The following is a 27647-nucleotide window of genomic DNA, read 5'->3' on the forward strand; positions in this document are numbered from 1 at the left end:
AGAATAAATGAAATAATATAATAGTTCATTGGATAATATATTGTTTTATATATATTTTTTTAGAATATGCTTTGTTTGATTTTCCATTAGTAAATTCTTCATGTAATTTGAGGGAATTCATGTAATTTCCTGGACCCTAACATATTACGGCCAACCTTTGGTAACTGAAGAGAGATCCATTTCTGAATTAGGAGGTCTGCACGTCATTACTCCCTCCACTCGAATTTTAAGTGGGCATTTAAGGTCTCAGTCTGTAGCAAACATAAGAAACACGAAGTAATTACATGCATTTTTTTTTTTTTTTTTTTTTTTTTGCGGTACGCGGGTCTCTCACTGTTGTGGCCTCTCCCGTTGCGGAGCACAGGCTCTGGACGCGCCGGCTCAGTGGCCATGGCTCACAGGCCCAGCCGCTCCGCGGCATGCGGGATCCTCCTGGACCGGGGCACGAACCCGTGGCCCCTGCATCGGCAGGCAGACTCTCAACCACTGCGCCACCAGGGAAGCCCCTACATGCATTTTAATGACTGGAGAATTGAACAGATCTTGTTCTTTGCAGTAATGTATTCAGCCTGTAGAGGTCAGGCTCAGAAAACTTCCTTTAAGATATATTTTCTTTGAATGTTAATGTTTTTATGAACATCTTCTTTAGCTTGTCAGATGTTATGAGAAAATCTGTGGAGCAGATACTCTTTCTATTAACTCCTTTTGAGGCTTTTGTTATCTGTATCTGGCAGTGAGGTCTTACTTGCTTTCCAGGGCCTTTAACCTTAATTCTATTGGACCTCTTTCTCATAAGTTATCTGCTTTTTTCTCATGGGGCAATAATAACTTAAATATTTTGAATATTTCACAGTTTTGTAGAGTAAGTATATTATTTACTTCTTATGACAGATCCTTAAGGTAGTTTTATTTCCATATTACAAATGAAAAAGCTGGAATAGGAAAATTAAGTGCCTTTGTCGTATGAAGTGGCAGTCCCACTATTTGAGTGCATATATTCTAACTCTAAATCCAGCCCTCTTCCCCCTGAATTTTACAGCTCCAGAGTGTTGTGTTAATTCTGTGTATAGCTTTTTATCAGTAAAGTTGAGAGACTTCATTGTATCCAGGGGAGGTTGACTATTATGAAAGACCTAGAAGCCACTCAGAACAGTTGAAGGGACTACAGTATCCAATTTGGTAGCCATTGCCTGGTTCATAGGCTATTTTGTGATATATTAATCCTCGTCTACCTAGTTCACTAAAATCTTTATACATGACTGATTCATTTTTCTTTGCAAATTTCAGGTTCGAAAAGTAGTCCTAGACACTATGAAGAATATTCATCCAATTTATAACATTAAAGTGAGTGTTCACTGTATACTACTACAAAGTTGTTTTTAGCTACAGAAACCTTTCTTGAAAGTAAATCTTTTATGAAAGCCTAATATACAAAACAGATAAAGCAGAGCTATTTGGGGTAAATTGGGGTAGAGTTCAGCCCACTCAACTCTATCCCAGTCCTATAGTTACTTCTTTGGAAGTTTAGGCCTCTTTGGAGTACAGTTTGAAAGCTATTGAAGGGGACAGTGTAATGTAGTGATTCACTTCCAATACAAATAAAATAAGCTTCATAGGATTTGTAGTAGATGGTACCAATCCAGTTTTCTTAGGGTTTGAGCCCACATATTATATTTAAAGATGTGATCTTTTACAATTCTGCCTTTTTCTTTTTTTAACTAATTAATTTAAAAAGATTTTTGTTTGGCTGTGTTGGGTCTTCGTTGCAGCACACAGGATCTTTCATTGTAGCACGCAGGATCATTTGTTGCAGCGCACGGGCTTCTCTGTGGTTGTGGTGTGCGGGTTTTCTATCTAGTGGCTGCCAGCTCCAGGCGCATGGGCTCTCTAGTTGAGGCACCCGGTGGCATATGGGATGCCCAGTGGCATATGGGATCTTCCCTGACCAGGGATCAAACCCGTGTCCCCTGCATTGGAAGGTGGATTCTTTACCACTGGCCCACTGGGGAAGTCCTGAATTCTGCCTTTTTCTATAAGTAAAGTCTGGAATATTTGAGATTGCATTAAAACCTATTTTGGAATTTAACAGTCAAATTATAGGCTCTTCGAGAGAGATCTGTTATATCCGTGTATGCATAAAGTTCTTGATTATTCTTGGAAATGTAACCACGGTATAATGAGTTGTTTTATGATGGATATTTGTTAAACAATCCTTGAATTTAATGAAGTTAAGTTGAAAAGTCACTCTTAGATTGGGGTGAAAAAACGATTTTGAGTTACATTGGGACATCTTGCATCTGATGCCTCGTTTGCATCCTCTGATGTTTCAGTGTCTATAAAATTCAGATGGAGTAGGGGAAGTGTGAAAACATTTCGTTTTGTTGATCATGAGAAACTTTTTTTCTTTCCGTCATATTTCAGGGTGCTAGCTTCCTGCTTGTAGGAAACATCACTAATTAAGAACTCTCCCTGCTAATTGTTAGGTTGAATTTTAAAGGTTTTAATGAAATAATGGTTGAAAAACTGAGTTAGTCTTATTTTCATCTCAGTTTATTTTAATAATTCTGTCTAAATTTCTAATGGTTTTCTGATGCTTGGTTAATTATGCATGTTTGAGATTATATATTTTTTGTTTCCAGAATTGGTTTAATCCTACTGAAGAGACTAAGAATTGTTCCTTTTAATTTTATTATTTATAGGAACAATGTTGATAATGTCTTAGGTTGCGAAACATATGACTGCTAAAATTAAAAATGTTTGGGACTTCCCTGACAGTCCAGTGGTTAAGACTTTGCCTTCCGATGCAGGGGGTGCAGGTTCGATGCCTGGTTGGGGAGCTAAGATCTCACATGCCTCGCGGCCAAAAAACCAAAAAGCATAAAACAGAAGCAATATTGTAACAAATTCAATAAAGACTTTAAAAATGGTCCACATCAAAAAAAAATTTTTTTTAAATTAAAAGTTTACTTTGTTCATATATTGCCATGGTTGAAGACCTTAATGATTAAACGAGAGTTGGCGAAAGATTCTGAGTTAAGATCACAGAGTTGGGAAAGATTTTTGCCACAGTTCAAGCACAAAAATGTGAATAAACGCAAGGAACCAAAGAAGAAAACTGTTAAGAAGGAGTATACACCATTCCCACCACCACAGCCAGAAAGTCAGGTCAGTATTAAATGTTGAATTTCTTTACATGAGGGGGAAACCATTTTAATCTATTTTTGTCGGAAACTTTGAGGGTGGAATTTCTGTGTATGTATGTTTGGGTGTGTAGAGATTTAAGAAACTGAAGGTAAGTAAGTGTGAATAGGCTTATTTTGAACTAATTGTATGGGGTGGTGAGTGGAAGCTTCATACTGTGAGTGTGAACTCCATCAAGGTAGGTGGTGTCAGTTGTGTATCTGTAGCCACTATAAATGTTCCATGGTTAAAAAAAATTCAACGATTTAGTCCACAATGCTTTCTGCTCTGCTTTAGCATCATTCATGTGACCATGTACTATAGGATTGCTCTGGATTTGAAATCTTAAGTCTAATATCTATCCTTTTTTTAAGACATGAATGCCTCTAATTTTGTCAACTGTCCTCTGGCATCATTCCCTTTCTAAAATCTCCTTTTCTCTCTTGCCCATCACTGTTTTCTTTCATACTCCCTTTTCTTCTATCAATCACACCTGCCCAACAAAACTAAAACTTAGATCAGTCCTAAAACTTGACTTGTTTCCCATAACGTGGCTACTGAACATAGCTACTGAAGAAAGTCGTATCTTTGGATTATATCCCTTTAAAATTCACGTTTCCAATCTCAGATAGGTCTTCAGTATTCTCTGGCAGCTCTGTGTCCTCTTAATTCTTTAGCCACCCTCCTACTCCAGTAAAATAAAATGCAATGTCATCTACTAGAAATATTTGAGACTACGAGGCAAGAACTCTTTCAACTTCCTCTTATCTCAATTTTTTTTTTCCATCTGCATCAATCCTTCCTTTTTCTGTTCTTTGAATTCTGTCGTCACCTGTCTTCTGAGGTGTCTTGCTTTATTATTCCCTTCCTTGGCTGTATGTTAAAGTCTTCCCTTTTACGAGTTCTTTGTGCTTAGCATGTAAACCCATCTCTTTCTGTGTACTATATCTTGTTTTCCCCATAGCCCTGTGTTTGTAGTTTTCCAGGAAGGTTTGATGAAAGGTCAAAGGTAAAAAAGGAATGATGATCATAGTAAAAATGGAAGTGTTGGATCTTGAGGTCTATTTTGGAAAACAAAGTGAAGCCAGAAGTGTTAGTTGGGGGAAAGCGAGTATTCCAGTTACTAAACCATGCTTCTGTAACACCTGATCTATTTTGTATAGCCCTGTACTGTAAGTAGTTGTCGTTTTATCTTTTTTTTTTTAATGACTGTAAGCTTCTTGAATCAGCGATGTCTCATTTGACTTATTCTGTCACTTACTTGCTATGTAATTATGGGCATAATTTATTTAACCCCATCCATGCCTCAGTTTCTTTGTACAGAAAATAGGGATAATGATCATTCCTGTCTCAAAGAATTGTTAATGAGGATTAAGTGAGTTAGGAAGTGTAGAGAGCTTAGTATTAGAGTTTAGTAGAACATTGCCTTAGGTAGACCAATTAATTATATGTTGACTACTTAATGAATTTGCTACTGCAAATTAGTACTTAGTCTCCACATCCTGACAGTTCTTGCTTTTCATTTTGTATGCTGCAGCCTTTTTTTAAAAACAGCCTTTTACCTCTTCTCCTTTCTTCTGTACCTTTCATAAAGTGCTACTTTGCTCTCTTCACTCTTCTCAGGAACCTTTAGTCATTTCTCAGTCATATCCCACTTCCCTTACCTGTCATTCATGTTTCTTCATGCTTCCCCAAAACTGTCTTTCCAGTTTCCTCTCACACTTTTCTGAATCATTGACCTTCCACCCCACCTCAAGCAGTCTGTTGTGTATTCCATGAACACATCACCTACTTTCCTACCTACATGCTTTTGTGCATATATATTCCCCTCAGCTTAGAGGACATTTCCTTCTTTTTATGTTGCTACCTTTATAGAGTAATCAGTTTTGACCCCACTGTCTTTACCTCAAGGTCACTGTTAATTTCTTAGGAATTGACTTCTCATCTACATTATTTATGATGTATTGTAAATACTGATTTCAACAGATTGATAAAGAATTGGCTACTGGTGAATACTTTCTGAAGGCAAGTCAAAAGAGGAGACAGAAAATGGAAGCAATAAAGGTAAGACCATGTCTAGCTTACAACACTAGTTGCAAAGTTTATAGATACTTGAATTCTTATTTAACTACAAAAGCGTTTTTTAATGTAGTTTTTTTTCTTAATGATGTAGGCTAAACAAGCAGAAGCTCTTAGTAGGAGACAAGAGGAAAGAAACAAAGCGTTTATTCCACCTAAAGAAAAACCAGTTGTGAAACCTAAGGAAGGTAATGCTTGTTTTCCAACTCTTGGTATGCTGTAAGTCTGTTAGAGGAAAAGTAAACCCATAGTGGATTTGTCTGAAGCTCTTTGAGTGTTAAGAAATAACCATGCGTTTCATCAATTCTCTTAGCATTTCATTAATCACAAATCCTAGGGAAAAGCGGTGGTGACTGAGATAATTTATAATTTAGTAGCAGCTAATGCTTATTTAAGAGTATCCCAGATTGACAGTCCCTTCCTGACCGCTGTGCTGAGGAAGGACTCTGTTGTGAAAGATATAAACCAGAGCAGTGAATCTTCTGTAAAAATAAAACAGTAAGATCCCTGAGCTCTGCTATCATGCCCTTTAAAAAGAGCTTATCAAAAGTTGTACTTTCTTTACTTGTGTGATCTGTGGCTTCAAATTTGATTCCTGTATGGTTAACGTGGATTTCTCATCACTTGGGCTAAAAGACACCAACAAAATAGCAGGACGATCTTTCTTACTCAGGGACTTTTAAAGACACTCAGAGAAAACACGCTGATGCCTTTTCTTCTCATTCCTAGCCTCATTTTGATCCGTCTTCTCCTCTTTCGCATTTTCTTTTCCACTAGTAACACGTGTACTCCTCTGTAAGGTAACTCTCCAAAGTAGTCAGTGGCACAGTGAGGGGAGGGAGGTCACCCAGCAGCATTGCACATGACCTGTTGGTCAAAGCTAGATGTAACAGTACTAGTTTGTTAATTTATATCAGTGTTAACAGCTTTAAAAATATTGTATTCTACTATTCAGATCCTTGGTTATATAAAAATATCATAAGCATTATACTTTCTAGTTTGTACAATCTGTCAGTTATGTACTCTGAAGGTATTCAATAGCTAGTTTAATCTCAGTTTATTACTGATTAAGGTGTAGCTATTCCACTCTAGTGGAGGCTTTAAGTCTGCTCTCAAGTTGCTGGGTTGTTCGATGACATTTTATCTTGTGGTTCTTTATGTCCTGAGTGCTGTTCTTTAAATAATAAGAAAAGGTTGTGTTTTTTTCCACTGCTTTTCTGTTTTGTTCACACTTTTTGTGTTAAATACATGGGGTTGGGTTCTGTTAGGAGGACCTCCAGATACTCTCAGATTATGGTCTTTATTATCAAAATCTTGTTAAATGAAATACTACTAGTCATTAATTGAATATTCGGAAAACTAAGTTTTTTAAGGAATACTCTAAAGTTCCAATATGGAAAAAAGAATCTTAAAACAATTTAAGGGAAAAAATGTAATTTTAATAGTTGAATCCAGTAATTGGTTCAAATAGTTAAAGTATAATGCCATTTTCGTGTATATTTTCACTAATGTATTTTTAAAGTACTTTGTTTTCTCCTAGTTAGAAGAAAGTTCTAACTTTCCTTTAAGCAAGTGTTTTATATCTTATAACATGATCTTTCAATTGTAACAGTACTCTGAAATTATCGTCTTATATATGTATTCTTTGTTTTATTTGGTATAATCTAAAGAATTACATGTATTGTTTTTATTTAGCTTCTACTGAAACTAAAATTGATGTGGCAGCCATCAAGGAAAAGGTTAAGAAAGCGAAGAGTAAGAAACTGGGAGCCCTTACAGCTGAAGAAGTTAAGCTTAAAATGGAAGCAGATGAAAAGAAAAAGAAGAAAAAAAAGTAACATACATAAAACAAACAAAAATCCCTGAGCTAGAATTTATTAAGCTATCTCCTTTTGTAAAGGATTTTGAGATACTAGGGCATTAGTTGCCTTATCCCTGAGAAGTAATACCCTGATCACTTTTTTCTGAGTTTGTTTTGTTCTTTACATAAACAGCAATTCTTTATAAATTATTGTATTCTCCATGTTTTTTGAAAATTTTTATACTAGAAGGTGGTATATCTGTGTTTATATGCATTGCACCTAATCTATTCCAGGCACGTTTTATCTAGGCATGGTTTTAGGGGTAATTCTTAAGGTTGTTTATGTAAAGATTTTTGCAATGTAGCTACTGTAATTATCCATCAAATCCAATGTCTGAGGCCATCGGTTAGTCTTTAAATATAATCACGTCCCAGCATTTGGTTTTGAGGAAAATAGATTTTTCAGTGCTCTGATGGCAACAAGTAAACATTTAGGTTTATCCCTTTTTGTAATCTTATTTTACATTTTGTTCCAAGGGTAATCCATAATCCAAAAGTGCAAGGCCTTTTAAATTAATTCCATTACTATTCCAATATGAGTCTGAGGAAGTAGTAAACCAGAAAGACATCAGATTTGCAAGAGAACAGGGAAAACCAGATATTTGGAGTTGAAGCAGCAGGCAACAGGTTACATAGAAACGCTTTTTACTGATGAGGGCCAGGACTCGCCTAAATCTAGCTCACTGATTTTACATATTCAGAAGCTAAGGCACACGGGGGGTAGGTTACTCACTGAAAGTCACAGCTGTGGCAGCATGAAAACAATGCTTCTTCATAAAAAGTGGAAAGTAAAGATGAGTTTACCTTCTAATGTTAGGAAATTGAACCATTTCTTTTGAGTAAGGGTTTGCTGCAAATTAGAAATAACACCCAATTTTATTTTTTAAAGCCATGTACGAATGAGGCTTTTTCCCCCCCTGGATTGTATTAGTTCAGAAGAACTAAATGAGGGTATTTGTGCTTGACCAAACTGATAATTATAACACTCAGTATTAGGACTGGTGGAGTAACAATGAGGAAAAGAGATGTGTATCTGTTACGTGGAAATACTGGCCAGTCTGGAAACACAACAGAGTAGTAACCTGTGAAACAAATATAAAATATACTCTTAAATGTTATTCCTCATAATGCAGTAACATAGCTCAGATAGATCTTATACAATTTAAGGTTTATATACATACGTGTCACTTTGTCTCGTTGTGGGTTAGCTACAAAATAAGAAAGAAAAGAATTAAAAGAATAGATACTGGTGAGGCTTTTGTTTTCTTTTAAAAAGCCAAGTCTCTTAATTATAACCATTGACTGTTTCAATCAACTTGTTTATATAACCTTTATATATAAACTTTTTATATACCACTACTATAAATGGAAAATCATTTTACATAATGTAACTGGCAGATAAAATAAATGCAATTAAAATAAAAATTAAAAATAAGTATTAGTAATAATCAGTGTGAGCAATTTATTAAAATATTTTCCTGAAAGTAAGTTTCTCCTGAGAAGAATGATACTATCTATGGTCAGTAATGAAGAGACAGTGGCCTCTCTCATACATTCCAGTCATTAGTATATCAGTAGGGCATTTGGATATCAAAGTCATATTTACTCCTCTCCTTCCACTGAGCTTTATTAAGATTTTGACATTCAGAGCACTGGGAAGAGAATTCCACATCTGCCATAGCCTCCTTTATACTTTTTAAATGGTCAGACACCTCTTTTACACCGGTTCTATGCCAGCTGCTGTTGCACTCCTATGGTGGAATCCATCAAGGAGCTGACCCTCTGGTACTCGTGAGCATCCCTGGTCATCATACCTGTGACTGACTGGGCTTTGCTGTGGTGAATTGCGACGAAGCTTCCGCTTCTTTAACTTTTCCTGGCAGTTATATCCATGAAATCAAGGTATGATATGCTTGCTAGTTACATTTTTTCTTACATATATATTTTTTTTAAATGTTAAACATTCAACTTTTGAACATTGAAACAAATGTCATCCATGCACTAGCTAAAAATCAGCTTGTGTACCATTGGTGTGCCCAGCACATTTTGCAAAACCATCCTGATTTGGCCTCCATTGGTATTTATTGAACCTACCAGTATCTAGGAGACCACAAAGGGATTTTTTTCCTCCAGTGTTTGCCACAATTTGTCAGAGACAAAATCTGATAAATAAAAGCTTTTATCCTCTAACCCTTACCCTCCTGCAAATTAGCGTGCGTTTTCCTTTGTCTCTCTTAAGAGCCCAGGGGCTTTTCATTATTGGACTACAGCCTTAATTTTCTGAATTTTATCCCACAAGGTTAGAGACCATTTCAGGCTAGATCTCTAAGATTAAAAGCTAAAACTCCAGCAGTTTTCTTCTTGTTATCATTGTGCTGGTGGTGGTGTTACTGTCTAGATTTTTATAGAGAATGATTTTTTTAAGGAAATATGCAAATTAGCAATTATTTGCTTTCTAGACTAGGCACTTTGGTTACAAAGTTGAATTAGACAGGCATAATTCCTGCCTGTTTGGAATTCAGAGTCTAGTGGGAAAGACAGCTAACCAGTGGCAACAGCTAAATTACTTTTTACATAATTTAAAATTATTGTCTCAGTTTTCATCAGAGATTCTAAAGAAGCATGAGTGAGTCTTGTTCATGAGCATAAAAACATATCATCTAAAACTTGGGCACAAAGAAGACACCAAAATACCAAGAGTAAACTCAAGATCTGAGATTACAGGAAGGATGAATTTGGGGATAATAGATAATATTTACTGAGTGATACTGTATGCCAGGCACTTGGTCTAGATATAATTTTTTTTCATTCGTTTCACGAAACCTGTGAAGAGGTGCCACCGTCTACATTTCATTAATGAGGAAACAGGTCCAGACACTTGCCCAGCGTCACAATGGTGGAACTGGAAATTGAACGCTAAAATCTGTGGTTTTAACTCTTACGTCATACTGTCTAACTTGGAAAAAAAAAAAAGACATGCTTTCGTAGTGTTGGAGTAACATGAAAAATTCAGTTAACATTGGTGCTCTGAGAAGGGATTTGTTGCACTATGGCTACATGTTAGTGAGTTCTCTAAACAAAACTAATTATGAGGGAAAGAATGGTTGAACTGGAGAGAAATGACTGGCTCAGAAAGCTGGTAGAAAAAGCGTCTCTGTAGCTGGAGTAAAAATGAGAACTCACTGTTTACAAATCAGGAGGAAGGGAAAAGCAGTTGAAAAGAATTTTATAATTTTAAACCCGGAAAGGACCTTAGGAAATGTGTAAGCAATGCAATACTTTGGCCAAACAAAAATTTATGCAGTTAAACTCAGTCTACTCTACCCTCCTTCTGCTCCTAGCACCCCGCCCCAGCCCTGCAGCCCTGAGGGGTTCAGTTAGTTACAGATCTGGACACAAAAGTCCTAGAGGATTTGCACAACTGCAGTAGCTTGATTGAGGTTTTCCTTCACACCATGGCAAAAAGTAAAGAAAAAACATACTGAGATGGAAAGGAATGTGTCTGGGACAGGAACCATAAATAGACTCTTGGCCAATTGTGTATTAATATTTCAAAGTTATGTAAAACATCCTTGGAAATGTAGCTTCATTGGCCTACACTGTTCCTCATTAAATGCTGTCTAACTAGTAAAAAGTGCCACGTTGCAGCTTTATTTATCTGATTCTAAAGATGAAAATGCAAGTCTTGAGTGCTTGGACAGGTAGTATCACACAATTCAGAATTCTTTTGGTTAACTTTGTTATACAAATTTTTGATCTTGCTGAAATTAGCAAATCTTGGGTCTACAGTTTCCCAGCATCAGAGTCGTTTGTTGTTTGTCTGATTAGCGCTAACTAAAGAATATTATTTGCTTCTTTAAATTTCTCTTGAACCATATATTCATTCCCAGGTTTGATTGCAACCCTGATGCCACTTTCCCTGAAAACAGCTGTTAGGATAAAGCAAACGTTTGCATTCTTAGCTCTGTAGAAAGTTACAAGAGTTTTGAACACATTGTATTATTGGTAGATTGCTCCTTTTACTCACCACAGAGATTGTCCAGACAGTTGTCGTTACTGGGGCAGGCACTGCATGTGGATCCTTTTTTATATGGCCAGGTTGGGTAATTGCCTCTGTGAAGTAGAGGAAAACTGTCCATTAGGAGAGTTTTTGGTTTCCTTTTTTTTTTTCCCAATTGCAATTTATTATGGTCCTTGGCTAAATCCTAGGATGAAAGCCTGCAGATTCAGAGGGTTGGGAAGAGAAGAGGAGAGGGGGAAGCAGAAATGGAAGCCTGCTAATATTTGCAGAGTTCATTCTAGGTGCCTGTGTTTAGGAACCTATGTCTTAATCATCTCAGTTAATTCTTAAGACAACTCGGGGAAGAAGTTATTTTTATTTCTATTTTACAGATCCTCTAAAAAATAAAGTAACTTGCCAAAAATCACAAGGTACAGATGTCAGAGTCAGAACGAAACCTAGATTTGTCTGATTTCAGAGCAGTACTCCCTCTACTTACTGTCTGGCCTATGTGATCACTGCCATCCAAAAAACTGTCCGTCTTAGAAAAGCCATCATGACCCACATTTTTGTTCTCCTCAGTCTAGCAAACCTCCATAGTTTTTATTGGATGGGAGCCATTTGGCTGGGGAAAGGGCTTTCCAAAAGAATATAACAAGAGGGCTTCCTTGGTGGCGCAGTGGTTGAGAGTCTGCCTGCCGATGCAGGGCACACGGGTTCGTGCCCCAGTCCGGGAAGATCCCACATGCTGCGGAGCGGCTGGGCCTGTGAGCCATGGCCGCTGAGCCTGCGCGTCCGGAGCCTGTGCTCCGCAACGGGAGAGGCCACAACAGTGAGAAGCCCGCGTACCGCAAAAAAAAAAAAAAAAAAAAAAAAAAAAAAATATATATATATATATATATATATATAAAATAAGAAATATGGGGTAGTTTCTAAAATGCAATTTGTTTTCACATAAAAGATGTGATATGAATAATAGATAATAATTACTGAATACTCTTCGTGCCCTAGGCAGTGTTCTGAGTATCCTCGAATGAATCAATCTTCACAATAACCCTATGAGGAAGATACTATAATTTTTTTAATCCCCATAGCTAGAGGCTGAGGCACAGAATGTAAGTAATTGACCAAGATCACAGATTAGAAAATGAAATAATAACCAAACATTTTATATCCCCATGAATATCTCTGGAGTAGTAATGATGAAAGGCTGTACATTTATTTCAGTGAACCTGCCATTGCTCTAATCTTTTTTGGAACTCTACTTTTGGAAAGGAGTTCTTAACTTTTTCATGTCATGTACCCTGTGGCAGCCTGGTGGAGCGCATGGGCCCTTTCTCAAAATAGTTTAAAAATACCGAAAATAAAGTTCATAGGATTATAAAGGAAACAAATTAAGTTGAAATAGTTATTAACATGTTAAAAATATTTGTGATATACTAATATGTACTTCTCAAGTATTAGGTAAGAGCTAGCAGGGAGTCTAATAATTACAGTAATTTCAAGGTAGTGATAAAAACTATTTTGAGAGAGATGCAGCAACTACAAAGTGATATGAACATATCTGTGATAAAGATACAGGTAGTGCTGTACAGTCACAGCTATTGCTGATAATGATTGGAGTGTTATCTTCATAAACATTACTTTCAATAGAAGTTACTGAAAAAGATGTAACTTTTTTCTAATCCAAGTTCATGGACACTTCTCCCTTAATACTATGCGTTAATTTTCAGAGTTGAGACATTACTTTTTATTAAAACCTCATTTCCAACTAAAAAGATATGTTCAAATCTCGTTTGGCTCCAAATTAATTTAGGTTGTCTCAAATTTACTCTCAAATTTACCCTTCTGCTTATGTTACCCTGTGGAAAATAGTCAAAGGAATATAGTAGAGATTCTGATAATTATAAAAGATATCCAAAATGGACATTAATCACTGGAGTATCTTTCATTGTTAAAAAGCACAGTACTCATTGAGTCGTTAAATTCTAGAATGTTTTTGATGCAGTCATTTATGCTGCTTCATACTTTAATTGTGCATTCCATACTTTAAAGAAGAGGGGAAAATTGCTACTTCAAAAACAAGCTAAAAACAAGGCAGTTGTGACTTCTAGGGAAATAGAATTCATCTTGGGAGAAACATGCTACTGGAAAGGCCTGACTTTTGTCTAGATGGGAATGATTAGGACAAAGATATCTACAGTCTCCCAAGGTAATAGAAATAAAGCAAAAATAAATGAGACCTAATCAAACTTACAAGCTTTTGTGCAGCAAAGGAGATCATAGACAAACGAAAAAACAAACCATGGACTGGGAGAAAATATTTGCAAATGATGCAACCGACGAAGGGAAGTTCATACAACTCAATAACAGCAACAACAACAAAAAAAAACAAAAAATGGGCAGAAGATCTAAATTGACATTTCTCCAAAGGACACATGGAGATGGCCAATAGGCACATGAAAAGATGCTCAAGATCACTAATGATTAGAGAAATGCAAACCAGAACTGCAATGAGGTACCACCTCACACCGGTCAGAATGGCCATCATTAAAAAGTCTGCAAGTAATAAATGCTGGACAGGGTGTGGAGGAAGGGGAACCCTCCAACAGTGAGGGTTTACATTCCCTCACTGGGAATGTAAATTGGTGCAGCCACTATGGAAAACAGTATGGAGGGTACTCAAAAACTAAAAATAGAGTTGCTATATTATCCAGCAATCCCACTCCTGGGCATATATCTGGACAGAACTATAATTCGAAAAGATACATGCACCCCAATGTTCATTGCAGCACTATATACAATAGCCAGGACATGGAAACAACCTAAATGTCCATCTATGATGAATGGATAAAGAAGATGGAAGATGTGGTGTGTATTTATATATATGGAATACTTCTCAGCCATAAAAGAAGAATGAAATAATGCCATTTGCAGCAACATGGAGGAATCTAGAGATTATCAAAGTAAGTCAAGTAAGTCAGAAAGAGAAAGACAAATACCATATACTATCACTTGTATTTGGAATCTAAAATATGACACAAACTTACCTACAAAACAGAAACAGACTCAAAGAGAACAGACTTGTGGTTGCCAAGAGCTGGTGGGGATGTCAGGGAGGGATGGAGTGGGAGTTTGGGATTAGCAGATGCAAACTATTACGTGTATAGCTGAATCACTTTGCTGTACACCAGAAACTAATACAACACTGTAAATCAACTATACTTCAATAAAATAAAAACACAGAAAGACAAAGGGACCTAAAGTATTCTGCCCAATAAAGAAGTAGGAAGTTTTCGTTTCCTTGGTTGCCTGTCAGGGCCTCAGCTGTCTTATCTGCAAAACAGGGGTAATAGTAGAACTTACAGACATTTTATGAAGATTAAATAAGTTTAATATATGCGAAGCACTTAGAACTATGCTTAGTACATAGTAAGCTTTATACAAACGTTATGGCATTGTTTTTAATTATTGTAATCTGTTTAAAACTTCAGTGCCATGGAAAATGCTCATATGTAATTTTAAGTAAAAAATAGAAAATGTGTATTTCCATCATCTCAGTTTTCTAAGTATGTGTACGATGCATAAGTACACATATATAAGTTTAAAGGAAGTGGGAGGAGAATGTCATGCGTCTTCCCATTTTCCAAAGGGAGAAAAATGATGTCTGTTTCAAAAACAAAACTGTCAAAAGTAAATGAAATAAGTTATATAAATTGAGAAATTCAATTCAGAGTGGGTTTTTGTTCTGCTTTGAAAAGTTTTTAATAAGTTAATAAATATTAAATGGAATATTAATCTTCCCATCTTGTGGTGTTATTACAATATCCAATTAATCTATGTCCCTGAAAACATTTTAGTTTTCCTACTCTTAAAAATGTGTTCGTGTGTTTATGTAGTGTTTATAAAGGTGTACACACAGACAGAAACACAAATGCACATACAAAGAAAAAGGTATCAGTGTAAATGGAGTAAATCTCTGGGCAGAGTAATTAAGGGTAACGTTAATTTTCTCTTTTAAACTTTTTTTATTACCCAGATTTATTTTCTATAATGAATATAAATACTTTTAAAATAGTTTTTTTTTTCTTTTCCCAGAAAGAGGTTAATTTGGGCACTTACGCTGGTCCATAGTTGCATATAAAATGTGCTCCATTGCGAAGACTTTCAAAGCCAGCAACTCGAGAACAAAACTGTACTGCACAGCCAACTTTGTAACTATCTGCCCAAACAATCTGAAAGAAAATACAGATTGTTAAGAAGAGAGAGATACTAAAATGAACACTTGAGTATGATTAGGCCTTCATAAACACAGGCATGTTAACTCTACTTAGGCAAAGCAGTTACCGCCAGGGAAGTTTTAGGTAGTCAGAATTTGGTTGGAAAGTGTGTGTGTGTGTGTGTGTGTGTGTGTGTGTGTGTGTATGTGTATGTGTGTGTGTGTGTGTGTATGTGTATGTGTGTGTGTGTGTGAGAGAGAGAGAGAGAGAGAGAGAGAGATAAACATAAATAATAACTAAGCTAATTTTGACAGCTAGTGCAATGAAGAAATAAAACAGGCTAACAGGATAGAGAGTGACTGCTGGGGAGAAAGAGGGCTGCTTTCACTTGGATGTGCAGGGAAGGCGTCTCGAGTGTGGAGGCAGCATTTGAGATGAGGCCTGAATGATGAAGAGGCAGCGCTCAAAACATGCAGGAGACCAACTGATGGAGGAAGAGCATCCGTGCAGAGGGAGCCCTTGGGGCAAAGGCCCTGGCGTGGAGTCTGCTTGCGTGCAAGAGTGGCAGAAAGAAGGCAAGCAGAGGGGCTTCCCTGGTGGCGCAGTGCTTAAGGATCCACCTGCCAATGTAGAGGACCCGGGTTCGAGCCCTGGTCCGGGAAGATCCCACATGCCGCGGAGCAACTAAGCCGGTGCACCACAACTACTGAGCCTGCACGCTAGAGCCCGCGAGCCACAACAACGGAGCCCATGTGCCACAACTACTGAAGCCCGTGCACCTAGAGCCTGTGAGCCACAACTACTGAGCCCACTTACCACAACTACTGAAGCCTGCACGCCTAGAGCCCGTGAGCCGCAACTACTGAAGCCCGTGCGCCTAGAGCCCGTGCTCCACAACGAGAAGCCACCGCAAGGAGAAGCCCGCACGCCACAACGAAGAGTGGCCCCCGCTCGCCGCAACTAGAGAAAGCCCACGCAGCAACGAAGACACAACGCAGCCAAAAATAAATAAATAAAGGCAAGCGGAGCTGGGATCCAGGAGTTGGGGAAAATCACAGGCAATGAGGTCAGAGAGGAGCAGCTCATGGGGAATCTTGTAGTGGAGGGAGGGAGAGTCCCTTTTTCAGGTCTTAGGAAGGTCACTTTGGCTGCTAAACTAGATGGACTGAGAAGAACAAGGGTGAAAAGAGGGAGGGAATTCGGGAGACTGCTTCACTGGTACTGGAAAGAGCAGATGGTGACTCTCACTTCGGTGATGGTAGTGGGGTTCCCTAGAATTGACCAGGTTCATGGTTCAGCTTAGGGGTAAAGCTGAAAGAATTTGCTTTTGGTTTGAGGGTGGGGTAAGAGGGAGAGAGAAAAATCAAGTTAATATTTGGGTCTGAACAACATTTGCTGAGACGGGGAAAATGAGGGAAGGAGGAAGTGGGTGGGAACACAGACAAGGGGTTCTGTTCAGTTCCTGCTACTCTTGAGATGCCTGTCAGACGACCATCTGCCGGTCAGAAGACAGAGCATGGCTCGAGACATAAACCTGGAAGACGTGGGAATGGATTAGATCTTGTAAGCAAAGATAATAAACAACTAAATGAGAGCATGGGATAAAGAAAAAAAAAACAGCCAGCAAAACATTGAAAGGGAGTGGCTAGTGGCATAGGAGGGAAAGCAAGAACAGGGCCAGCTTCCAGGAGAGGGATGTGCTGTCCCACTGGACCCCGTGATCAGAAGGGCCCCATACCTGGTTTAATTCAGTGCTGCAGGCATTTTAGCACTTTCAGTGGTACTTTTCCCATGATTTTTGAACAAGGGGATCCACGTTTTCATTTTGCATTAGGCCACACAAATTACACAGCTCATCCTAACTAAGACTGTTTGCTGTAATAGAAGGCTGAAGAAAAAAGTAAAGTATTTTAAAAATCTAGTATGTGGGGGCTTCCCTGGTGGTGCAGTTGTTGGGAGTCCGCCCGCCCGCCGATGCAGGGGACACGGGTTCGTGCCCCAGTCCGGGAGGATCCCACATGCTGCGGAGCGGCTGGGCCCGTGAGCCATGGCCGCTGAGCCTGTGCTCCGCAACGGGAGAGGCCACAACAGTGAGAGGCCCGGGTATCACAAGAAAAAAAAAAAAAAATCTAGTGTGGATTTAAGCCAGCAATTAAATGCACTCCTTTTTACAGTGATACAAAATAGAATTTTAAATTATTTTTACATATATATATGTATATATATATTTAGCAACTTTGTGACTACTTGTACCAAATACAGGGAGATGAATGAGCTGGAGCCAGTGGGTGCCTTCACAAAATGGAGAGAAAAGCAGTCAAGAAACCATTAGGCTAGGGTTTTTGAGCTCTGTGAAGGGGCGCTCAGGGAGTTTACAGCAGGGATCCTGCTCTGAGTTAGTGAGGCCGAAGCTGAAAGTGAGCTGGTCCGGGAGGCCAGAGAAGGTTCCCAGCAGAGGGCACACCTGTGCGAACCAACCCCGAGGTGGGAAAGACTCACAGAACTGAGACAAGGCTGGTGTGTCTGCTGAAAAAGGTCAAATTTACTCAAAAAAAAAAGAAAAAAAAAATCAATTAAGAACAGCTCTCTGGGGAGAGAGTGTAGAGTAGGGGAAGAGGGTTAGGATGGAGGCAGCTCCTCCAAGGCTCATGGATGGAGTAGGAGGTGGGGGAGGAGCTAGGGAGGGCTGGGCAGTGTCGGGGGGCGGGGCCGGGACACTTTCCATTCTGTCCTCCTCCTTGTGTGACAACTGGGGAGGAGCTGCGGAGGCAGGTACTGGTCTCCCACAGAGGATCAGTGCTCTCCTTTGGTGAAGGACGGCCCTCCCTGGTTGAGGTGGGGTGTCTCCCTTCCCATCTCACACCCTGGAATCCCCTGCAGGGAACTCCAGGTAACCAAGTAAATCAGGCCTCTATCTCCCCGAGAGCACCTAGTTTTATGGCCATTCATTCTCAGGTTTGATGCTTGTACTTTAATTTCCCAATCATTTTTGTATTTACTTTTATATTTCTTCATTTCTATTCACTGCATCTCAAAGTGACTTCCTCTGGGGTGCTTTGTTTAAAATGCAGATTTCTGGGCCCATCTCAGTCCTACTGCATGAGAGTCACTGGAATTGTCCTTGAAATCTGTATTTTTTTAAAACTGAGATATAACTGACATACAAAATTATATTAGTTGCAGGTGTACAATACTGAATCAGTGATTCAGTATTTGTATATATTGCAAAATGGCCACCACAATAGCTAGTTAACACCTATTACTACACATGGTTACAAGTTTTTTCTTGTGATGAGAACTTTTAAGATACACTCTTAGCAATTTTCAAATACATAATACAGTATTGTTAACTCTAGTCACTATGCTGTACATTACATCCCCAGGACTTATTTATCTTAAAACTGGAAGTTTGTACCTTTTGACCACGTTCACCCATTTCACTCATCCCCCACCTCTGGCAACCACCAATCTGTTTTCTAAGAGTTCGTTTTATTTTTTTTAAGATTCCACACATAAATGAGGTCATATGGTATTTGACTCTGTCTGACTTACTTCACTTAGCGTACTACCTGTAGATCTATCCATGCTAATGACAGGATTTCCTTAAGGAAAATGTAGTATATTTATATACACACACATACACACAGGCACACACACACACACACACACACATATTGGAACATTATTCAGCGAAAAGGTTTCTCTATTTTAACAAGTTTCTCAGGTGATTCTTATGCATGCTAATGGGCCATGTTGGGAGTACGATCGCCTGAGTCAATCATTTTATATTCTGATCCTCTGGTCTTCGAGCACTTTCCTCCAGTGTTGTATCTCAAGTGTCAAGTACTCTTAATCTTTGGGTTCCTCCCACGCACACTTAATGCTTTATGCTATTTCTTTTATTCTACTTTCTTTTACATTTCTGATCTCTCTTTTCCAAGACAGTGCAAATGTTAGTTACCGTTCGTCTTGTGTTTTACTTGGGCTCTCTTTAAATCAGGTTGTAATTAACATAGAGGCCGTCCGTTTTAGGTTATGAATTTTGACAAAAGCATGTAGTTGTGCAGCCGCCACCACATTCAATACCTAGAACATTTCCCCAAAAGCTCCCTTGTGCCCCTCTGTGGCCAGCTCCCACCCCCAGCCCCTGGCAATCACTAATCTATTTTCTGTCCTTGTGGTTTCGCCTTTTCCAGAATGTTACATAAGTGGAATCAGTTTAAATGTAGCTTTTTCAATCTGGCTTCTTTCACTAAGCATAAGCATTTGAGATTCACTCATGTTGTTGAATTCATTACTAGTCACTCTCCTTTTCATTGCCGAGTAATATTTATTGCATGGATTTATCAGTTTATCCATCCATTCAAGTTGGCCTCTTTTTAATAGCTTCATGGGCATTCAGTTTCTGGGTTCAACTCTGTGGGCTCTGGGGTTACAAAGACCAAGTTTATATTTCAGCTCAGCCACCCACTGTGTGACCTTGGCCTCAGCTTCCTCATCTATTAAATGAGGGTAACACCACCTACTCCACAGGCTTATTTTGACATTCTAAATGGGCTAATAAGAAAGTGATTAGAACAGCTTATGGAACATAGCAAGCTCTCAGCAGATGTTCATGTTTTATTCTCTTATGACTAATTTTCTTCTGCTTTAAAACTTTTGAAACTTCTTTTTAATCAGGTAGATTCCTGTTGCATGTTTTCATTTTTTCATATGGTAAACAAAAAGAATTTTAAAAAATTAAGAGCTACTCACTGAGAATTTTCCTAGTGGCCGGTAGTGTTCAGCATGTTACATGCAACATGTTTAACCTCATAACAAATCTATAAATACATACTGCCCCAATTTTTCCTAGATGAGGGGTGGAACTTAATGCTACTTGACCACAAAGTGCTGTGAGGACAGTCCATGCCCTAAGCAAGATGCTTCCAGAGTGCTCTCCTTTTTAGCAGAATCAGGAAACTATACCTAACAAAAACATTGCATCTGGGGAACCCAACCCAGTGGGGGCAGGCATGTCTCTTCCTTCTAGCTAACAACCCCTATACACCATCTTCCCCTTTCTTCAATTCTCAGTATGAGTCCATCTGACTCATTATCAGTAATATGCAACATGTACAAAATCAGCTAGACAAACTGAAACATCGCACACTTCCGTTCGTTCTGGGAGGGTGTAAAAATAAAAATTTCAACGGGTGGGGATAAAAAGAAATGAGATCAATAGTGCCATCTAGTGGGCATTATTAGCACTATCAAACCTGAGCTGCTGCCCACCCAGCTATTTTTTTTTAATATTTATTTAGTTATTTGGCTGCACTGGGTCTTAGTTGTGGCACGCGGGATCTTTTAGTCACGGCACGTGGGATCTAGTTCCCTGAGCAGGTTAATTTCCAGCATGAATTTAAAATGGTCCCCTGCATTGGGAGCGTGGAGTCTTAGCCACTGGACCACCAGAGGAGTCCACCGCCCAGCTTTTTAAGTCAAACTATTCCCAAACTTTACAAAGATGAACTGTCGGCAACAAAATATCTAAGCTAAATAATCTTCCATATCAATACACCAGAATTCTTCCACAATTGAAATCTCTAGTGAAGACAGAACTAAAGCGTTGAGTTAACATGTCAAGAAATATCACACTTTAATGAAGTAATAATGCATCTGGGGACTTCCCTGGTGGTGCAGTGGTTAAGAATACGTCTGCCAATGCAGTGGACATGCACGGAGCAACTAAGCCCGTGCGCCACAGCTAGAGCCTGTGCACCACAGCTAGAGCTTGTGTGCCACAACTACTGAACCCTGTGCACCACAACTACTGAGCCCACGCACCCCGACTACTGAAGCCCGTGCGCTCTAGGGCCCGCATGCCACAACTACAGAGCCCGGGTGCTGCAACTACTGAAGCTCACACACCTGGAGGCCATGCTCTACAACGAGAAGCCACTGAAATGAGAAGCCTGCACACCGCAGTGAAGAGTAGCCCCCACTCGCCGCAACTAAAGAAAGCCCACGCACAGCAAAGAAGACCCAATGCAGCCAAAAAAAAAAAAAAAAATGCATCTGAATCTATTGTCTTTACTCTGTACAACCACTGCTCACTGGCCAAAATCTGAAAATAGCTTGCTTTTTATTAACAATTAACATGAGGGTTAAGTGGGAAGTTATAAATACCCACTTGAGGTAATTTCCAGCATGAATTTAAAATGGCAACTGAGTAATCTTGGACCTCCTAGCAAGATTTCTTGCAAGGATAAAAACAAGAAGTCTTCAATCAAGCTGTCAGAGCCTTCTTCCAATTGATGGAAAAACAGCTCATGGAAGAAACCTAAACTTTGTTCAATGACTACTAAGTACTATTACTTTACTAGATAAGCAACATATCTTATATCTGAATCCCAACTCTTCCTCTTACTAGCTAAATGACACTGGGATAACAACTTCTTGACCCCTCTGGGCCTGTTTATTCATCTATGGATAATAGCATCTCTTAGAGGTGTGTGGTGAGAGTTGAATGAGATCTTACATGTAGAGAACGAAGTACCACATTCATTTAAAAAGTAGTTGCTGGTGCTGTCTCTTCCCAGACCCAGAGGGCCCTGGACATCCTCTCCCTCATTTGAGTTGGGGGGTAGACTGTAGTGGTCTCTTAAAGAGAACAGGTTAGGATCACTCACTTTGGCTCTGCTACCTGTCTGAAAGGAACTGGATTTTAGGAAATGTTTTATGTCCCAAATATTAGCCCTCTTTTTTTTCCCCTAAATGCAAGAGGAAGATTTACAAGTAAGCTCTGTTAATTTGGGAAGGGCCATCTCTGAGATCTCAGGCCTCTATGACATATAATGAAGTTTCCTCCTCTTGTTTTGACTTCCTGGAATGATGGACATGAAGTATCTTTTAACTTGCAGGGTTTAGGAGACTGTTGTCAATTTAACAGTCTTTGGATTACTGTGTATTTGGTGGGTTAAGCTGCTTGCCATTCTTCTGAAATGCCAAGTTCATTTGTACACATTGTACACCTTCTACACCTTGTTAATTTTGCCTGGAGTTCTTTTTACATTCCTTTTTATTTGACAAACTCTCACTCAGTTTAAGAACCAACTTACATGTCTCCTGCTGTATGAACAAGTCCTGTGTCTCCATACCTCCCTTTGGCCAGGTCAGTTGCTCTGTCCCCATTGCTCCCATGGCACCTTGTCAGTTTCTCCGAGCTGCACTAGCTATACGCTATAACACATCCACTTACACACGTCTCTTCCAAATAAAAGTCACCTCCTAAGGGTCAGGGGCCATTCCCAGCTGTGTCCCTCATTCCCTGCCCCACAAGCCATTTCTCCTCCCTCTCACTTCTCTGCGATCGTACTCCCGAGTAAAATCTTAGCACGTAAGCTATTATCTCAGGCTCTGTTTTTTCAGGAGTCTGGACTAAAACGCATGACCTGTACCTTACAAAGTGCCTAGAATAGGGGAGAAGCTTAAACACTGACTGAGAGTCAGCACCTTCAGACTGACAATTACTCCTGGAGATTAATACCATAGTGCATAATGGCACCAGATACCGCTTGTAGGCACTCTGGATTTAGCTTTCTTGCCCTTTAGGATTTGTGGGAATCCAATGAAATTTATTTTCTGGTTTATTTGTTAATATAAACCAAAATTGATGGCTTATTGGGCAAGTCTAGGGGAGACCTTACTTATATTTCCAAGAAAGGGACCAAGCCTACTGATGATTTCATAGCTCCTCCTTGATTACAATAACCTTAAGATGAAAATTTCACTGACATCAACCCTTTCCCTCTCATTATAACAATTTCCTGTAACTGTGCCAAACGTGTTTCATCTATACCACCACCAGTGAGGTCAGTATCTTTATAAGGCTGAACTATATTGAGTTTTTCTACCAACATTTTGCTCTTAAAAACACCTAATATTCCAAGTTAACTGGCTTGTTAGAAATGCTTTTGCTCTCAGACATCATTTCAACAATTTTTTTCTACGTTAAAACCAGTCAAACATAGGTTCACTACTTTTAGTTATTGGTTTGACAAGGACCGCCAGGAAATAAAATAAATAAAATGTGGCCAGTATAGGGAGGCAGCATATTAAGAAGATTATAGAAGACTTTTCCTAGGGATTTGTTTCCACCATGTTGCAAATGTGAGTTAGAGTTAGGAAGCCAAAAACAGCTTGAATTTTAAAAAAAAAGAAAGAAAGAAAGAAAAAATCTCATCGAGAAGCTCTGAATGTGGCTATTGACACTAATACTGTAGATGTGGGTACAGGGTAGCTACAGGATTATTTGTACAAATTTATATGTTGACCTCTCCACTGGGTCTGGGACTTTTTTTTCGTCTTCATGTGGCACATCATAGATTCTTAGTCCATGTTTGAAAGACTAAGAGGATATGGAAGCATCAACTATTATTACCACAATTTTTTTTCTTTAAGCCACACTGCGCAGCATGCGGATCTTCCCCGACCAGGGATCGAACCCATGCCCCCCTGCAGCGGAAGCACAGAGTCTTTACTATGGGACCACCAGGGAAGTCCCCTTCAATTCTTATTGATGCTTCTGTCTGAGAGGCTTATTTCTCCCAGTTTTATAGTCCCAGAACAATTGACTCAAATTTCCTAGAGAACTCGTACCTGGAATAAATCCATTTACTCATAAGGTCCTTTGATTGTTCACAAATGGCACAAAATACCACGGGAAGACAGGTGTGATCAAAATTATTCAAAGGCTGTGCAGATTGGTGGGCCTCACATTTTACCTATGTCCATGTAACTACACTCTTCAAGCACTATCTCCTCTGGTATTGAAGTCTGTTCCATTTATTTATTTATTTATTATTTATTTATTTATTTTGCGGTACGCGGGCCTCTCACTGCTGTGGCCTCTCCCGTTGCAGAGCACAGGCTCCGGACGCGCAGGCTCAGCGGCCATGGCTCACGGGCCCAGCTGCTCCGCGGCATGTGGGATCTTCCCGGACCGGGGCACGAACCCGTGTCCCCTGCATCGGCAGGCGGACTCACAACCACTGCGCCACCAGGAAGCCCTCCATTTATTTATTTTTAAAGTAAGCCTGTAACCCCTACTCTCTAATATTTACAGGGACACTAGCTTACTCTATATTTTTGTTAACACCAGATTCCAGCTTTCTCCTCACCCTTGAAACGACGGCTTCCAGAGAATATAAGGCAGATACTTACCTGAGTATAATGGCCACAGACCTTGTCACATTTCCGAGTCTTGAAGTCATAGTACTGAATTTCGTTGTACCAGTCTGTGACGGCTGAAGACACAGAAAAGAGGTACAGAGACCCAGTCCAGAGGTTTTCTCCCAGTGAAGTGAAATTTGGGTGCAGCTTGTGGGGTAGCTTCAGCTGTATGTTGTGTGCAAACTGACAGTTCCTTGCCCATGCTTTTGCAATTTGGGCTAGTACTGGGTCCCAAGTCTGCAGAAATAAATACGAAACACTAGGAGGGTCAAGAATGGAGCCTGTTACCCAACGCTGTAACCGCAGTGAGCAAAGTGGGAATTTGCATGGGAGGTGAGGCACGATGTCCAGAATGGAGAAGGACCACGAACATGTAGGTCCTCCGTATGTGGAGGATCATATTGTGGTCTTCAAGTTTTGACTAGCGTTAGTGGGAGACATGATAATCTAGTTTCGAGGAATTTAGAATCAAAGTGAGTGACACAGAACAACATTTCACTGAAGGTCTATTATGTTGCAAAATAACATGCTGGTTTCACATATTTTCTGTAATTTCATACCTACGATAGCCCCTATCGTAAGCAGCTCAGAAAGGTTAAAAAACCAGGCCAAAGCCACAGACCTAGGATTCAAACCCAAGCCTGACTGAATCAAAATCCTAGCCTTTCCCCCAGACGCCCTGCGGCCTCCCTGAGACAGTCAGTACTCTGCCGGCAACAAAAAAAAGTCAACTTAGAGACAAAAAACGAAACCAAAAAAACCTCACAAAAATTAACAGGCAAAAAAGAGACATAAATTGCACCTGAGGACGTGTGCAAAGGACGTGTCCAAAAAGAGAAGTAAAACATACTTGCTTTATAACAAGAACTGAGTATGCAGAGAGAAACTGGGTTCGTTTTGATCGCAGGTGGTGAATTTAAAGCACACCTTCATCACCGCAAGAGCACTGGTCAGGATTACCAAGGATTCACCACCAAAATCAATCCACATTAGTTGTTTTTGACTGACTTCTGCCACAAGCCCTCATGTTTTTCTTACCATGTATAGCATATCACTGGCTTTTGGAGTCACTTCTGATCGGAACTTGTTGTGCATTCGAACACAGTCTTTGATGAAATCTTCATTTTCGATATCTGGCAAAGTATTTGCTGGAGAGGAAGAACTGGAGACCACAGAGAGCATCCAGTGTGTCACAGCAAGTGTGACTCGCATGCTCAGACTGTCTGGCATGGAGACCCGGAGGCTGGAATCCAGAGGCACTGCAGGTCCCGAGGGTCGGTGAGCCGGTTTTACAAAGCACAGTCGACTTCAGCTTTGAGAAAACGGAAAGCAGAACATGAGTTCATCACAAGTGTGAAGAAAAGGGTTTCTCCATATATGGTTTGCAGCTCGTTTTGTGCCCTTAACCCTGTCTTTTCGGTGGTTCTCAGTGACACAGCACCTATTGCAACATGGATTTTTACGAGGTTACATCAGACTTTCTTTTGAGTTGGGGGATGTTTCCAAAGGAAGTTCTGGAATCTCCAGAAATAATAGTCCCAATTTTTACTGAGGTTCTGGTGGTTAAACAAAAACATCTCTTATTTCAATAAAGGTCTTGCCAAATACTTTTTAAAAACATTTTTTTTGGAGTCACATCAGCACACCGTGGTTAGAATATCTGGTTAACATCATCGCTCGACCTAGAATTCATTCACAATGGTGAATGTGATGGGGTTAAGTCGATTTTGTCCATTCCCCTCCCCCAAATGAAAAAAACAGTTACGTGGACTTTTGGAGGCAGCTGGCTACTGCTGCCAATGGATTCCTAATTTTGCAGCCTTTGCTAAACCTCTGTCTGCTCTTCTCCTAGATCACAACACAGAGCCTATTTCCTGGCCCTTCAGAGGTATTAATCAATCTCCTTTGAAACTTTAATATTAGCTTTGTCCACACTCCAAATTCTTGGCTTACCTAATTTTGACAGACCTGTTCATCTATACCGCCATGAAAATAATGGGACTGCTGCAGGCATTCTAGGACAATCTTCTGCTTCTCAAGATACATCCCTGTAGCGTGTTTCTCATGCCAGTTAGCTCCTGCGGCATTAGGTGTGCCCCATGCTTCTGTGCAGTGGCTGCAGCTGCCGCCTTGACTGACAAAGCCAGTGTGCATGTTAGGCTCCCCTATTCATCTCTATGTTCCCCAGGCGGTGTCAGCTACTCTACAAGTTCAAAGGATACAGCAACTCTCTACACGGTGACAGGCCACTTATGAGCTGACTTTCTCATCATCTTACATCGTTGTAACCGTTTGAATCCAGCTACTTTACTACCCCTCCCTGATGGACAGCCCCGCTGTATCACACATGATTGCCTTGCAGCCGTAGAAATGGTCTCAAAGCCACGAGAGGTTCTCTCAGACACCCCTTTAGGTAACCCAGCCTGACTTCTATTTTGTGATGGCTCCCGTCAATGAAGTTTCTTGGGAAACATAACTGGTTATGCTGCAGTTTCCCCTCGTGGGACGCCTGCTGCTCATTCTGATGCCACAGGAAAATCAGCCCAAGCGGCTGAGCTCATAGCTCTTACTAGAGCTTGTACCTTAGCAGAAGGGAAAACTGCCGCTATTTACACAGATTCCAGATGTGCTGCTGGAGTCTGCCTTGCTGTTGGCACAATTTGCAGATCCCGTGGCCTCTTAACTTCTGCAGGTAATCTTATTGCTAATGACCATATAGCAGCTGCCTTATTACAAGATATTCACCTCCCTTCTAAAACTGTTGTTCATTGTTCAGCCCATACCAAGGAAATGCTGTATCTTTAGGAAATGATCAGGCTGACAGAGTTGCTAAAATCCAGCTCAAAATGGACACCCTTGTTCCTTCTCTACCAAATTTTTAAACTTACTTGTATTCTTGACTGATTTTATCAACTGTTAAGCAAATGCCCCGCAGTCTGAAAGAGGCAAATGGGTGCAAAAGGGTGCTAAACAATTACCAGATGGATACATCTGGCCAAATGGACTTCCTATAGCACCCTTCCCTTTAACCTCTTGGCTTATATCCCATCAAGTGGGATATATGTGCAGATGGGGGAGAATTAAGGAAATACAA

The 27647-nt window shown here is 39.7% G+C and overlaps 2 protein-coding genes across 5 annotated transcripts in view; one reads left to right on the forward strand and one right to left on the reverse strand.

Annotated features, from left to right (window-relative positions):
• The window catches only part of KRR1 (KRR1 small subunit processome component homolog), a 19784-nt gene extending 12517 nt beyond the window's left edge, over positions 1–7267 (forward strand). For 3 of the 4 annotated variants that reach the window (XM_060165265.1, XM_060165269.1, XM_060165266.1), the window contains 5 exons: positions 1288–1344; positions 2995–3165; positions 5167–5244; positions 5354–5447; positions 6955–7267. In XM_060165265.1, the coding sequence (XP_060021248.1) occupies positions 1288–1344; positions 2995–3165; positions 5167–5244; positions 5354–5447; positions 6955–7097 (543 nt within the window). In that variant the 3' untranslated portion in view covers positions 7098–7267. The remainder of the gene's footprint in view (positions 1–1287; positions 1345–2994; positions 3166–5166; positions 5245–5353; positions 5448–6954) is intronic. The other variant, XM_060165267.1, reaches the window with a different exon arrangement.
• Positions 6683–25887, reverse strand: GLIPR1 (GLI pathogenesis related 1). Its single transcript, XM_060165270.1, has 6 exons — positions 25592–25887; positions 24545–24790; positions 15243–15355; positions 11148–11233; positions 8302–8328; positions 6683–8202 (listed from the first exon to the last, which is right to left on the reverse strand). The coding sequence occupies exons 1-6, from the start codon at positions 25781–25783 to the stop codon at positions 8048–8050; spliced, it is 819 nt and encodes a 272-aa protein (XP_060021253.1). The 5' UTR covers positions 25784–25887; the 3' UTR covers positions 6683–8047.
• Positions 25888–27647: the final 1760 nt, after the last annotated feature.

The sequence above is a fragment of the Lagenorhynchus albirostris genome, chromosome 11 (genome assembly GCF_949774975.1).
Source record: "Lagenorhynchus albirostris chromosome 11, mLagAlb1.1, whole genome shotgun sequence".
NCBI classification, from domain to species: Eukaryota; Metazoa; Chordata; class Mammalia; order Artiodactyla; family Delphinidae; genus Lagenorhynchus; species Lagenorhynchus albirostris.